The 13,750-nt window shown below is 36.5% G+C and overlaps 1 protein-coding gene across 9 annotated transcripts in view; it reads right to left on the bottom strand.

Moving 5' to 3' along the window:
• LMBRD2 (LMBR1 domain containing 2) overlaps positions 1–13,750 on the bottom strand; it is a 57,644-nt gene that overhangs the window by 39,570 nt on the left and 4,324 nt on the right. For all 9 annotated transcript variants that reach the window (XR_007133152.1, XR_007133151.1, XM_047767098.1 and 6 more), the window contains exons 2-5: positions 6,661–6,897; positions 6,318–6,415; positions 4,902–4,997; positions 1,639–1,806 (exon numbers count right to left, since the gene is read on the bottom strand). Coding sequence is in view for 7 of the 9 variants with exons in the window: in XM_047767098.1 (XP_047623054.1) it covers positions 1,639–1,806; positions 4,902–4,997; positions 6,318–6,415; positions 6,661–6,834 (536 nt within the window). In the remaining 2 variants the exon portion in view is untranslated. The remainder of the gene's footprint in view (positions 1–1,638; positions 1,807–4,901; positions 4,998–6,317; positions 6,416–6,660; positions 6,898–13,750) is intronic.

The raw sequence follows: 13,750 nt of genomic DNA, 5'->3' as shown, positions 1-13,750 counted from the left end.
CGACTGACAAGGGATTAATCTCCAAAATATATAAACACCCCCTACAGCTCAATACCAAAATCAAACAAACCCATCAAAAAATGGGCAGCAGATCTAAACAGACAATTCTCCAAAGAAGACATACAGATGGCCAAAAAATACATGAAAAGATGTTCAACATTACTAATTATTGGAGAAATGCAAAGCAAAATTACTATGAGGTACCACTTTACACCAGCCAGAATGGACATCATCAAAAAGTCTACAAACAATAAATGCTGGAGATGGTGTGGAGAAAAGGGAACCCTCTTACACTGTTGGTGGGAATGTAAACTGGTGCAACCACTATAGAAAACAGAATGGAGATTTCTCAAAAAACTGAAAATAGAATTACTACATGATCCAGCAATGCCACTCCTGGGCATCTATCTGGAGAAAACCATGGCTCTAGTCAGACATGGAAGCAACCTAAATGTCCATCAACAGAGGAGTGGATAAAGAAGAGGTGGTAGAGGAATTCCTGTCATGGCTCAGCAGAAACGAATCTGACTAGTATCCATAAGAACACAGGTTCAATCCCTGGCCTTGCTCAGTAGGTTAAGGATCCACCGTTGCCATGAGCTGTGGTGTGGGTCACAGACGTGGCTCGGATCTGGTGTTGCTATGGCTGTGGCATAGGCCAGCGGCTACAGCTCCGATTGGACCCCTAGCCTGGGAACCTCCATAAGTCTCAGGTGAGGCCCTAAAAAAAAAAAAAAAAAAATGTGGTACATATACACAAGGGAATATTACTCAGCCATAAAAAGGAATGAAATAATAGCATCTGCAGCAACATGGATGGACCCAGAAATTATCCTGCTAAGTGAAGTTAGCCAGACAGTGAGACACAAACATCATATGCCATCACTTACATGTGGGATCTAAAAAAAAGGATACAATGATCTTATTTGCAGAACAGAAACTGACTCACAGACTTTGAAAAACTTATGGTTACTAAAGGAGACAGGTTGGGGGGAGGGATGGGCTGGAGGTTTGACGGAAATATTCTAAAATTAGGTTGTAATGATGGCTGTACAACTATAACTATAATAAAATTTATTGAATTTTAAAAAATGTTAACTTGTTTTGAAGCATACCCACAAATCTATGGACTCCAACAGTAAGGATTCTCATTACTACTCTATTCCTAAACTTTTCAGATCTGACTCTACACATATATTACAGATCACAAGTATAATACAGATTTCAGAAGTTCTCTTGTGGTGCCATTGGTTAAGGATCTGGTGTTGTCACTGCAACAGCTTGGGTCACTGCTGTGGTGCGAAGTGAAGCCCTGGCCTGGGAATTTCCACATGCTATAGACGTGGTCAAAAAAAAAAAAAAAAATGCAGATTTCAATTTTACTGTAATGATAAATCTAACATTAAGGAGAAATATGCTCTCAAATTATAGTCAGAACAGAACAAAAGAAAAATATTCACAAGTTCCAATGGGAAAAAAAAAACTAGGTTTTTTAGTCGTATACAAAATTTGAAAATCTATCTAAAAATCATAACAATAGGATTCTCAATGAAAAGTCTATTTGCCTACATATGAGACTTTTATTTTTTAAAAATGCAACTGGACACAGAAACAATGTTAAGAACATGATTTTCTTACCATTCTAAGTGCAAGTGTGGGTTTACAGCTACATAAATTAAAAATGCTCCAAAAATCAGCAAGTAGGTGCCATAATAGATTGCATTCTCAATCAGTGCAGTTTTGATCTTTCCAGTGATAGAAAACCCTCCTGATCTTGCATATGACTGCATAAAAGGTAACAGAATCCTAGATGATTAGGAAAAAAGTGATTAAAAAACACATGCTATGTCTGTACAATCTCAAAATACCAGAAATATGTGAATCTCAATTTTAATATATGGCTCTTTTCATGAATAAATGATTTTGAATAATAATACTGAACAAACTATAACAGATGGCTGAATATTTTTCTAATACTAATTTTGGGGAAGAGCAAAGCACACTTCTGGGAGCAAAAGGAGGCCACAGTGACCAGCAGAGAGTACGACAGCGTAAGTGACTTGAATAAATCTAAAGTCAAACCTTTAAAGCTTTCATGAATAATTTAGATTCCACCCAAATAATAATGAGGAATCATTTTCTTTAACAGAAAGGAGGTATGTTCAAATTTTAGTTTTCTAAAGACCATTCAGCACAGAGAATGGACTTAAAGGGAACAAAACTGGAACTATTCAGAGAGGTAAGGGCTGGTGGTGTGGTGAGAAGCAGGAGAGAAGGGTGGCTGTCAGTATACAGATTTTGAAGTAGCAGGACATATTCCAAAGGAGCTGCATAGGGAGTGGTTGGCCGGCCAGTTCCAGAGTTCAGGAGAAAGGATCAGAAATACAGATAGAGGAGTTCCCGTCGTGGCTCAGTGGTTAACGAATCCGACTAGGAACCATGAGGTTGCGGGTTCGGTCCCTGCCCCTGCTCAGTGGGTTAACGATCCGGCGTTGCCGTGAGCTGTGGTGTAGTCACAGACGCGGCTCGGATCCCGCGTTGCTGTGGCTCTGGCATAGGCCGGCGGCTACAGCTCCGATTCGACCCCTAGCCTGGGAACCTCCATATGCCGCGGGAGTGGCCCAAAGAAATAGCAAAAAGACAAAAAAAAAAGAAATACAGATAGATTCAGAGTCATTACCCTTCAATGGTACTGAAATAACATCAGTTTATGAGATCTAGAAGGGTGAGTATAGAGAATGAGTAAGAAGGAAAGAACGGAGACTAACCCCTAAGGAGTATCAACTTTTAAAGGAAAGGCAGACAAACAAGAGGAGAGGCCAGCAAAGGAGACTGAAACAGAAGGATATGGAAGAAAACTAAGAGTATATGGAATAGAAACCAGAAGAAAGTATTTGAAAGTAGAGAGAGAAAACAATGGAATCAAGTGCTGCTAAGAGGTAAAGTACATTAAGAGCCTGTATGCCTAAGTGGAGAAGGGAAAGTAGAAAACAAGGGTTCAATGGGTAAGGAAAGTGTAAGCAGCGAGCAAATGGAGACACTAAATGTAGACAATTCATTTAAGAAGTTTGGATAGGCAGGATAAACTATGGTGTATTCACAAAATGGAGTATTTTACAGAGATGAAAAAGAAAAGAATACTGGGACATACAACATAGAGGAATCTTCTAAATATGTGAGCAAAAAAGGAAGAAAGGCTCAAAAAAAAAAAAAAGCACATACTTTATAACTCTGTATTTATCAAGTTGAAAAGCAGGCAAAACTAATCTATGGTGATGGAAGTCAGAATCACGGTTACCTTTGGGGAATATAATGACTAGGAAAGGGGTATGAGGGAAGCTTTGGGGATGTTGTTAATGTTATATGTCATATCTGAGTGCTGATTATATGGGTGTATGCACTTAGGAAAAAGTCAAACTAAACACAATCTGGGAGATCCCATTGCGGCTCAGCAGGTTAAAAACCCAATAGTGTTCGTGAGGTTGTGGGTTCGATCCCTGGTCTTGCTCAGCAGTGAAGGATCCAGTGTTGCCACAAGCTGTGGCACAGGTCACAGATGTGGCTCAGATCCAGTGTTGCCATGGTTGTGGTGTAGGATGGCAGCTGCAGCTCTGATTTGACCCTTGGCCTGGGAACTTCCATATGCTGCAGGTGCAGCCAGGAAAAAAAAAAAAAAAAAAACACAAGCTGCGCAATTTTTTGTACTAATTTATACTTAAAAAAAATTCTCTCTAAAAAATTCTGCTGTGATGAGGAATAAATCATTAAGGGGAAAGACAGAAAGCTGAATAGGGTTAGACTTTTGGTTTCTTTCTTTTTTTCAAAGGATGAGAAATCTGTGCATGCTTGGTTGAAACTGGAAGCTCTAAGTATAGGCAGCAAGAGCTGAAGGATATGGGTCCATATTTAGGGAAGAGGGATTAGCTTTAAGAGTGACTCTTCCACCCTTGGAGGGAAAGAAAGGATAGGTAAGTAGGTAGGTTTGTTCGTGAAAATGTGTGCAAAGAGCTGTCAGCTGATGACTTCTTTTTTCATTAGGAGGCAGAAAATAAAGACATCTTCAAGGAGAGAAGCTGATGATTTCCAGAATATGAGAGAGTCACAACGGAGCAGACAAGGTTTGCAATAATCAGAAAGATTTACTGTAGAGAATGAAGAGCAAGCAGACTAAAGAAACAAAGAATAAAGTCTGGCAATGTTGAGGGCCAGTCAAGTTCAATGAACATAATATAGGGGCACCATACTCTGCTGTGTGACTTTTCTTCTGTGATGTTCACCATCTCCAGTTTTAGAGCTTAGTTAACTGCAAATATGTAAAATGCTCGGTAGACAGTAGATAAAGCAGGAGTCTGGAGCTCACCAAAAAGACAAAGCTATATCAGGTAGAAAGAATGATTTGGAATATATCAAGGTCAATGAAACCATGGCTATGATTAAAGTTATTCCAAGGAGAGTCAGATAACAGGATGACCAAAGATGGGGTGCTAGGGAACACCAACATTTAGAAATACACCACAGAAATGAAGCTCATTAAGGAAATTCAGAAGGTTGGACTAAACACACAGAGAGAAAACTAGGGGATAATGATGACCTGAACAAGAGCAGTTTCATATAATAATGGGCCTTGAAGAAGACTGAATTGAAGGTCAAGAGAGAGAGCAACAACTGAAAGGAAACGGGGACAAGGAGGATTTTTTATTCCTATTTTCTATTTCTTGTTTGCTTTGTTCTGTTCATTTAAGATGTGAGAGATGTAAACAAGTAGAAAGGCTGAGGATACAGATTTAAGGGAAAAAATAGGTGACATCTGAATAAACTCTAAAACATGTTCACTGAAAAAAAAAATCACTTTTTAAAATTTAGCCAAAATTTCAGAAACTTGATCCTTCACTACCACTTACCATGTTAAAAACTGTGATGTCCAATATACTACCCTCCAAAAAATTGGCATGATTCCATCAGGAATGTAACTCCATGGCTTGAAACACGGACGCTGGCTATGTAATAATAATTTAAAGCCAATTAATCATAAATGTTGATTACTTAAATGAATCACACAGTTCGTGTGTGATAAAGTTCACTTATATTCAGATTTTAAATTACTGACTCAAACTTGTAAAATTCCATAGGAAATAAAAATTCAAAGTTGACTATCAAACTAAAAAAAACATATACCAAGGGAAGGGAACAAAACAATCTGTTCTAAAGAAGAATGCATTTCAATTTTCAACTTTCAGTGGTTTTTTTAGTCATTGAGTAAAAAGAAGACAATGTTCTGATAGACTAGTAACGTAACAGACTTTAAAAGTAAATGCATCATGAAATCAAATCTCTAATTTGATTACCTTTCAGGTTGATGATTACCTTTAAAATACACACTCATCACATGTGTGGGGTTGTTTATGCCAGGGGGAGGAGAAAGACATTAGGTGATTAATTCCCAGAAATTGGAACCCTAACTAATCAGTCACTACAGCATGTCTCCTGTGAAGACAGATGCCAGCATCTATACATAATTCTGCATAAATTTTCTGACGATATGTGTATCTGACCATAGATTCTGTCAGTAAGAGTCAGCCTTCCTAGACTGTAAGTGTATCCTTTAATCCAAGGGCTTCCAACAATCCACAATGGTGCTTCAAAAGGGAAAAACAACTACATTCTAAGTTTACCCTTATTCAGCTTTGATTTTAAAAAGTAAATGAAAGTTGCATAAAGAAGCAGGCAGATACTACTTAAAGCACTGGTAAATGCTATAGCCAATATTTACTTTTTACTTGGAAGCTTGATATAAATTTAACATAACCTTCTGATAATTTGAACTTTATTTACTCTTGGTCTAAAACCATAATGACTTCAAAGGATGTGCAATATCAAAATAATATCCAATATACAGAAGAATCACCTTGTTCATTTTTACAACCTTGTAAATTAGGCAAATGAGAAAATGCATGCCTCATTGTTTTGATCAGAGAGAGACTGAGAGGAAAAATAGTTTTTGGAAGTCGCATTCTTAGTAAGGGACAAAAAAAAAAATCAAGTCTTCTCCAAATTTCTCATTAGCACCTCCTGAAAGGCTTTGTGTACCAATACATATTTACATTTTATTTAAGATTTAAATTTAAATGGAATACAAGCTAATTAAAAGTCTATTAGCAAAGGTTGAAGAAGGGAGGTAAGTAGAGAATGAAGATAAACTTTTATACATGTAAAATCCAGATGTTAAAAACAATTTTTAAACAAACTGCCCCCTACAATATTAAAAAAAAAAAAAAAAAAAAAACCCACACACACAAAGAAGAAGAGGAAGAAAGTACCTTGGAACCGGGGTGGCAGCAGCATACAATCCTGTAACATTGCTACTTTCAGGAGGGCTTGAGTTTGCAGCAGCATGTTTACACCTGTTGTATATTGTCTAAAGCAATGAAGGCACAGTTTAAAAATGAAAACCAAGAGGTTATCAAGTATTCAAAGGATACTGGAGTGCATCAATCTACCCAAAACACCCTCCTGGCTATACTTTTTATGATCAAATTCATATAATAATGCTTCAGCTCAAAATATACATTAACCTTTACATAATTTAGCTGTCTCCTATCTCTAACATGCTATATAATTACAACTGCCTTTTGAATTGTGAAAATCAGTTTCAGCTCTTACCGTACTAACATCCAGAGGCAGTATGAAGACAATGAGAAAGCAGAGGTACCAAGCTAGCAGTGTTCCCACAATTACAAGTCTATGCTGTTTCTTAAAGTCTCCATATCGATGTAGCAAGAATAATGCCAGAAAAAAGACAAAAACAATCTCGAGTCCCAAAGCTGCACCACTCATTATTCAATGTTCACTCTGACTAACCAAAGTACTTCACATACAGGTCTGGATCATATCTGTAAACTGAGGGAGGGGAAAAAACAAAAAAAGGTAGTGTTAACAGAAGAAATGACCACTTGGAAATTTCCTATTTATTTATTTTATTAATGTCCTAATAAATTCTTTAGAAAAATGTCAGGCTTTACATTGGACAAGGAAGATGAAAAAGAGATCATTCCTACTCTCAAGTCCTTATATATCATTTTTTAAGGCATATGTTGAAAATTTCACATAAATTTCACATTTTTCAGGAAAAAAAAAAGCTATTTTTAACAAAGATCACACTAGTTCCAAAAATATTATAAAGTAAGAATACTAGCTATGAACAGTTTCAATACAGTATCACTTGGAGCTTGTTCCCTATTTAATTTATTGTTAAGTCCTAACAGAATATTTCATATAAATACACTCTTGATTGGATCCTAGGAAATCAGATATTCTGTAAAATAAAGTTTTCTAAGTCATCTATATGTCATTACTTAAGATTTTCTAAAAGAAAGGGCAAGACAGAAAAAGACCATTTGAAAGTAACATTTTCTTTGTCTGAAACAGCATTTTTCTGTTTTTCATGCCAATCTTATACAACTTTCACTATCCGAAATTCTTGTTCATTTATGGCTTCATGAAATACATTTATCTCTTTCCATCTATCTATATAAATCTTCTTTAAAGTAACTACACCTATTTTATAGGCAGAAAAATTTATCATTGGTTATCAAATAAAGTCATATAGTTGAGAATATTTTTAATTATAAATGCTGATGATATAGACATCAGAAAATGGTTTATTTGATATCTCTCTACCCTTATAATTTACCTTTATTATCTGAAAACAATATATACTTTTCACCTATATAAAATCAATGTCAGGAATTTTTGGTTGTCTGTGCACTAACTATCATACCTCAAGGAATAAATCAATATCTTAGCAATAGAGAATCAAGATTATGATGCAACCCACCAAAATAAAAGAAGGTAGAATCAATAAAATCTGTCAAATCAACAAACATCTCCAACCAAAACTAGTTATTAAAAGAATTAAAGAGGAGTTCCCGTCGTGGCGCAGTGGTTAACGAATCCCACTAGGAACCATGAGGTTGCAGGTTCGGTCCCTGCCCTTGCTCAGTGGGTTAAGGATCCGGCGTTGCCATGAGCTGTGGTGTAGGTTGCAGATGCGGCTCGGATCCCGCGTTGCTGTGGCTCTGGCGTAGGCCGGTGGCTACAGCTCCGATTGGACCCCTAGCCTGGGAACCTCCATATGCCGTGGGAGCGGCCCAAGAAATAGCAAAAAGACAAAAAAAAAAAAAGAATTAAAGAAAGTTTGGGTACTTTAACAGATTGGATTTAAGAAATAGCCCAAGTGGAATATCACTAAAATCACATTTAATAAACTATTTACTTCATTATTTCTTTATATTGTTATAGTTTCTCTCCATTCCTCTGTGGATTTTAACCAATACTTTCATTCTTAAATATCTAAAATTGAAACCCTTTTGTCACTCTCTATCACCATATTCTGCTATATTTTTCTTCAAAGCACTTATCTACATGATATAATGTATATTCCTTATTGTCTCTCTGTAAACACCCCCTACTATACACACACAGACTCTGAGAGCAGAGACTTGACAATTTTATTCAGCATTATATCCCACGTCTCAAATAGTGTCTGGCGCATAAGAACATTTGTTGAATGAATAAGCAAATGAACAAAAACATTATGTATACTTTAGGATATACACTATTTTTTATTACTGCTGACTTTAAAGGTAATGTCAAACTCTTGCTATTGTCTCCAAAACTGATTTTACACATACTTATTACAACTCATAAGACTTACAATTGCTCATTACTACTATTCAAAATATCAAGTTTCATTTTCAAAGAAAAAAACCTGTACCACCACAATAACAGAAAGTCAGATCTTACTTTTAAGCCAAGAATAGATTAAACGGTTAGGTGATAGCTCGATGCTGAACGGGCTAATGAAGAGCGTTACCATCTCCAAGATACAGGTTTTTTAAGGAAAAAAATCATTCAGTGTAAACTTAATATAATTATTACATGAAAATACTTTTACAGTTTGACCTAGATATTTATTTTGCCTGACATTGTCCAGTGCAAGGAATATGACAATATAGAAAAACGAATATCAGCGATTAGCAAGAAAATCCTAAAGCATGGCAGAATGTTAGTGAAATGTCAGAAATGATATTTTTTAAGATTATTTAATAACATCAGAAAACTACCATAACATTAACTGAAAAATGAGATTCATACATTTTTATATAATATGCATAACAATAAGAATGAAAGAACAACAATGAAATATGTGGAGACATCAATAATAGGAAGATTATAGGCATAAGCAAACAACACAATCAGTTATAATTGTTTTACAATGGCTGTCAATTTTTCAGTCTGATTCATAGTCAGTACTTTTAAGCGTTACAGATGAATAAACAGAATTACGGATTCTTTGTTCAAGTAATAAAGAAATGATTTGGTTACATCTCTTCCCATAGTGTATTACTCTCCTATTGTTGCTGTAAAGAGTTACTATAAACTTAGTGGCTTAAAATACTCATATGTCATTGTTTCTATGAGTCAGATACTTCATAGTTTCTGTGGATCAGATGTCTAGGCACAGTGTGGCTCAACTTAGTTCTTAAGACCAAAATCAAGGTGTCAGCTGGTTTGTGCTCCTCTCTGGACAATCTGGGGAAGAATCCATTTCTAAGTTCATGCAGGCTGTTGGCAAAATTCAGTTATGTTCATAGGACTGAGATCCCCATTTCCTTGCTGGCTGTCAGGTGGCATTTGCCCTTAACTTTAGAGGCTTCTTTCCAGTCTTTGAATGTGGCCCTGCATACCTCAGAGCCAATGGTTTATCAAATCCTTCTCATGCTTGAAATCACTGACTTTCTCTTCTGCCTTTACCTGGGAAAAAGCCATTTTTAAGGGCTCATCTGATCTCACTGGGCCCACCAGGATAATCCAATTACAGTCACTGGTTCCCAGGATTAAGGCATAGATATCCATGGGAGGGTGGGGAGGGGGGGATGATGTCTATGATTTGGTTTACTACACCATCTATTTCTGTTCAAATTCAACTCCTGTTGCCTTATTATGACACACAGTTATACCTAGGGGGTCCAACAAAACTAGGGATGAAATTTAGGGTTTCCCTTACCTGAGATAACAAAATAACAGTGGGGGGGAGTTGCTTTTTAGGGCTGTGCCCTCTGGATATGGAAGTTCCCAGGCCAGGGGTTGAATAGGAGCTATAGCTGCCAGCACAGCCACAGCAACACCAGATCCGAGCTGCATTCATGACCTACACCACAGCTCATGGCAACAGTGGATCCCCGACCCACTGAGTGAGGCCAGGGACTGAACCTGAGTCCTCATGGACAATAGTCAGATTCACTTCTGCTACGCCACAACGGGAGCTCCCAATAATAGTTTTAAAGTACATATCTTTGACATTGTACCTAAATTCAAGTGTGGAGTTATTTTTTTACAGTCCAGAATGACTTCTTTTATGAATTCCCATAGCCTGTTGTGGTTATTTCAACTGAATAATTTTCTGTTCAAAGTAAGTGGTGCCTTACTCTCCATCAGATTTAGTTATTTGCATATTAAATTCATAAATCAGTTATCAAGTAAAATCTAGTAAGCAAACAGACTGGACAACTCAAGTTTGGTGTATTTTGCAAACTCATTGCCAAGGGGGACAGCAATTTGGAAATATGCATCAAAGACCTTAAAAGGTGGAGTTCCCGTAGTGGCTCAGTGGTTAACGAATCTGACTAGGAAACATGGAGTTGCGGGTTCAATCCCTGGCCTTGCTCAGTGGGTTAAGGATCCGGCATTGCCGTGAGCTGTGGTATAGGTTGCAGACTCAGCTTGGATCCTGCTGTGGCTCTGGCGTAGGCGGGTGGCTACAGCTCCGATTCGACCCCTAGCCTGGGAACCTCCATATGCAGCAGGAGTGGCCCAGGAAATGGCAAAAAAAAAAAAAAAAACCCTTAAAAGGTCTAGCAACTCCTCTTTAAATAACTTACAGAAATACCAAAACTGGAACAAAGATTTGTCTACAGTATTATTTTCACAGCAGCATCATTTAAACATAAAAATATAGAAACTACTTAAATGTTTATACTAAATAGTTCAGGAAGTCTGAAAAATGTCCACCAGCCTCACTGCTGTCCATTACCTTTTGACAAAAGCAGGCAAGGGTTTAATAAATCACTAATCCTGCTAACCTGGCCATGACCTATGGGAGCAGGGATCTGTGTCTAAGTTAAGAACTAGCTAATAGGAAGAGTCCATTACAGGCAATGATTAAAGAAGCCCACCAGATTCCTCCAGCCTGGAAGAGAGGAGAGATCCAGAGGGATACCTCAGAGATTTCAAAACAGGCATGGGTGGGATCTTAGGGAGTATACATAAGAAACACATACATATGCATGGACAAGTAAATATACATCAAAATGCTAACAATAGCTGTCACAAAATAGAAAAGAGATGACTTCTATTTTCTTCCTTGTGCTTTCTTTGTGTGTGTTTTTAATTTCAAATAATAAAATGTGCTTTTTTTATAATTTTAATACCGTTTAAAAATTAGCGTAGTAATATGAAAGTAAAACATAATGACTCTAGATAATGAAAAGTTGTTCTGTGGTGTTAAGTGCCTAGAATTACAACTATTTTAAAACACTAATGTTTTATTATATCATGATAAACCTATGTTCCAAATCCCAACTCTATTTAATAATTGTATAACTTTATGTACTTTTACGCTGTCACATAAGGATATAAGATCACCTCACAAGGTTGCTATGATGATTGAATGAGTTACAAAAGTAAAACACCAAGCAGGAGTTCCAGCATAGGTCTTCAATAAATGCTAGTTGCCAATCTCTACCTCCTTCATACCATGTGTTTCTAGAAGAAAACTAGTTGCCTCAATGGTTTCAAAGCATAGCTTTTCCTTAAACGGAGTTTCTCCCCCCCAAAAACAATGAATGGATACCAAACACTTTTCGCTTCCCTTCTCTATGGTTACCATAGCTGGAGCCCATACGCATTCCTATAAAAAAATGATCTTTGTGCTCACAGAAGTTGCTCCCCTTGCCTCTCCTGGGTCTGCAATACAGCTCAAACACTTCTTCATCCGTCCTTTGTGTTCTGTTCATGGTGAGGAGACAGAATCTCAGAACCATGTCAGGAAGATGCACTTGGCAGTGCCATTCTTCTAGGCACATGATCAAAATGGAGGTGAACCAAAATGGACCATTCGCTAAACTGTAAGGATGGGTAGCTATATAAAAATACACCTGGGGAAAAGGGCAAATATTTCTCTGACCACAAAAATGGTCCTTCTAATGATAATACTCTTTAGGTATTAAAATAATGTGTTTAGGCTAAATGACAAAAAGAAAAAAGAAAATGCTAAAATTTGAAGGCAAATCAAAATTCAAATGAAATGAAATAAAAAAGAGACATAAAGCTCTCAAAGGTGGGCATTAACAATATATCAGTTCTGAAAATATCAGTTCTGAAAATCTTAAACATTTAAAATCCAATTCAGACTTTTAGCAGTCATCAAGATATTATACAATACTACTTTTGAATGCCTCTCATGATTAGTTGGCTAGTGTTACCAACTTGGAATACTGTTTCCTGAGTACTTTGTGGTTGATAATGGTTTTTCAGGCTAAACACACTTTAAGTGGAAAATTTAGAGGTTAAGATAATTTTGGAATCTGAAACATGCCAAATATTTAAAAGAGAGAGAGAGGAGAAAAAGATAGGAAGGAAGGATTGGTAGCAACAGAACAAGACAATACAGACAAAAAAAATGTGTCAAAAACTAAAATTCTGAAACTTGAATCAAAAATTTCCAACTAGAACCTAATGATTCATCAGACTGTGTTAACTTAAATACGTATTTTTGCTCAGATATGTGAATAAAAACTAGGAGACAACTCAAGATCCAAATACTGAAAAAAAGAATCAAAACTAGATGCAAGTAATGAAAATCAATGATACTTTACCACCAATCAAAACTACATCTTCCAAAGATAATCATTAATCCCATGTTTAACAATTTCAGGCATAAGGAGAATTCAGCTTAGGATACAGATAGAATACAACAAGAGAATGTAACTCCCACTCTAAAAATGCAAAAAAGGCATAATACCTTTTGAAGCTATCTTCAAAAATGAGCTGAGTTAGCAAACCAACCAGGTGAACTAAATTCCAAAGTGTAACAAGCCCTTCTGAAGAAAGACAGACATATACAAACTGTTCCACCTTTGGCGAGGCATGAGAGAAGTAGCAACCATTAAGTAGGTAAGAAGAAAACAACTGGGATTGTAATGGATTCTTAAAGATTTCAGGTAAAGAGGCTATAAGACTTATTTTGGTAATTAGAGAATAATCCTTAGAATCCTAATAACAAAATAATTTTTTGAAAAGGAAGAACATTTTGTGTGAGTTTCCTAGATTTCAAGCATTGTGCTAGCATATACCATGCATTATTTGAATTAGACTTCACAATCCAACAAGAACGGATTGTTAGTGTCCTTGTTTAACAGAAGAGAAAATACCAGAGAGAGTAAGAACTGGGATTCAAACAGAAGCATCCTTACTATAGGGCCTGGCTCACATAGAATACCAGTCTCTACTCCAGTCCAGACATACTTTCTTAGTGCAGTTTAGGTTGTTTAAATCATTTCTTTTGTTAAATTTTCATTTGTTCATTTCATTTCAATGAACAAAGTAAAAACATTCTATTAATTATTCCTTTAGTTCTATCAAGACAGAGTGCTAATAAAGTCATTTTTAATATAGAGTTTAACTTAGCCTG

Source organism: Phacochoerus africanus, chromosome 1 (genome assembly GCF_016906955.1).
Source record: "Phacochoerus africanus isolate WHEZ1 chromosome 1, ROS_Pafr_v1, whole genome shotgun sequence".
Taxonomy (NCBI): domain Eukaryota; kingdom Metazoa; phylum Chordata; class Mammalia; order Artiodactyla; family Suidae; genus Phacochoerus; species Phacochoerus africanus.
The sequence above is the reverse complement of the archived record's forward strand: the minus strand, read 5'-3'. Positions and strand labels throughout refer to the sequence as shown.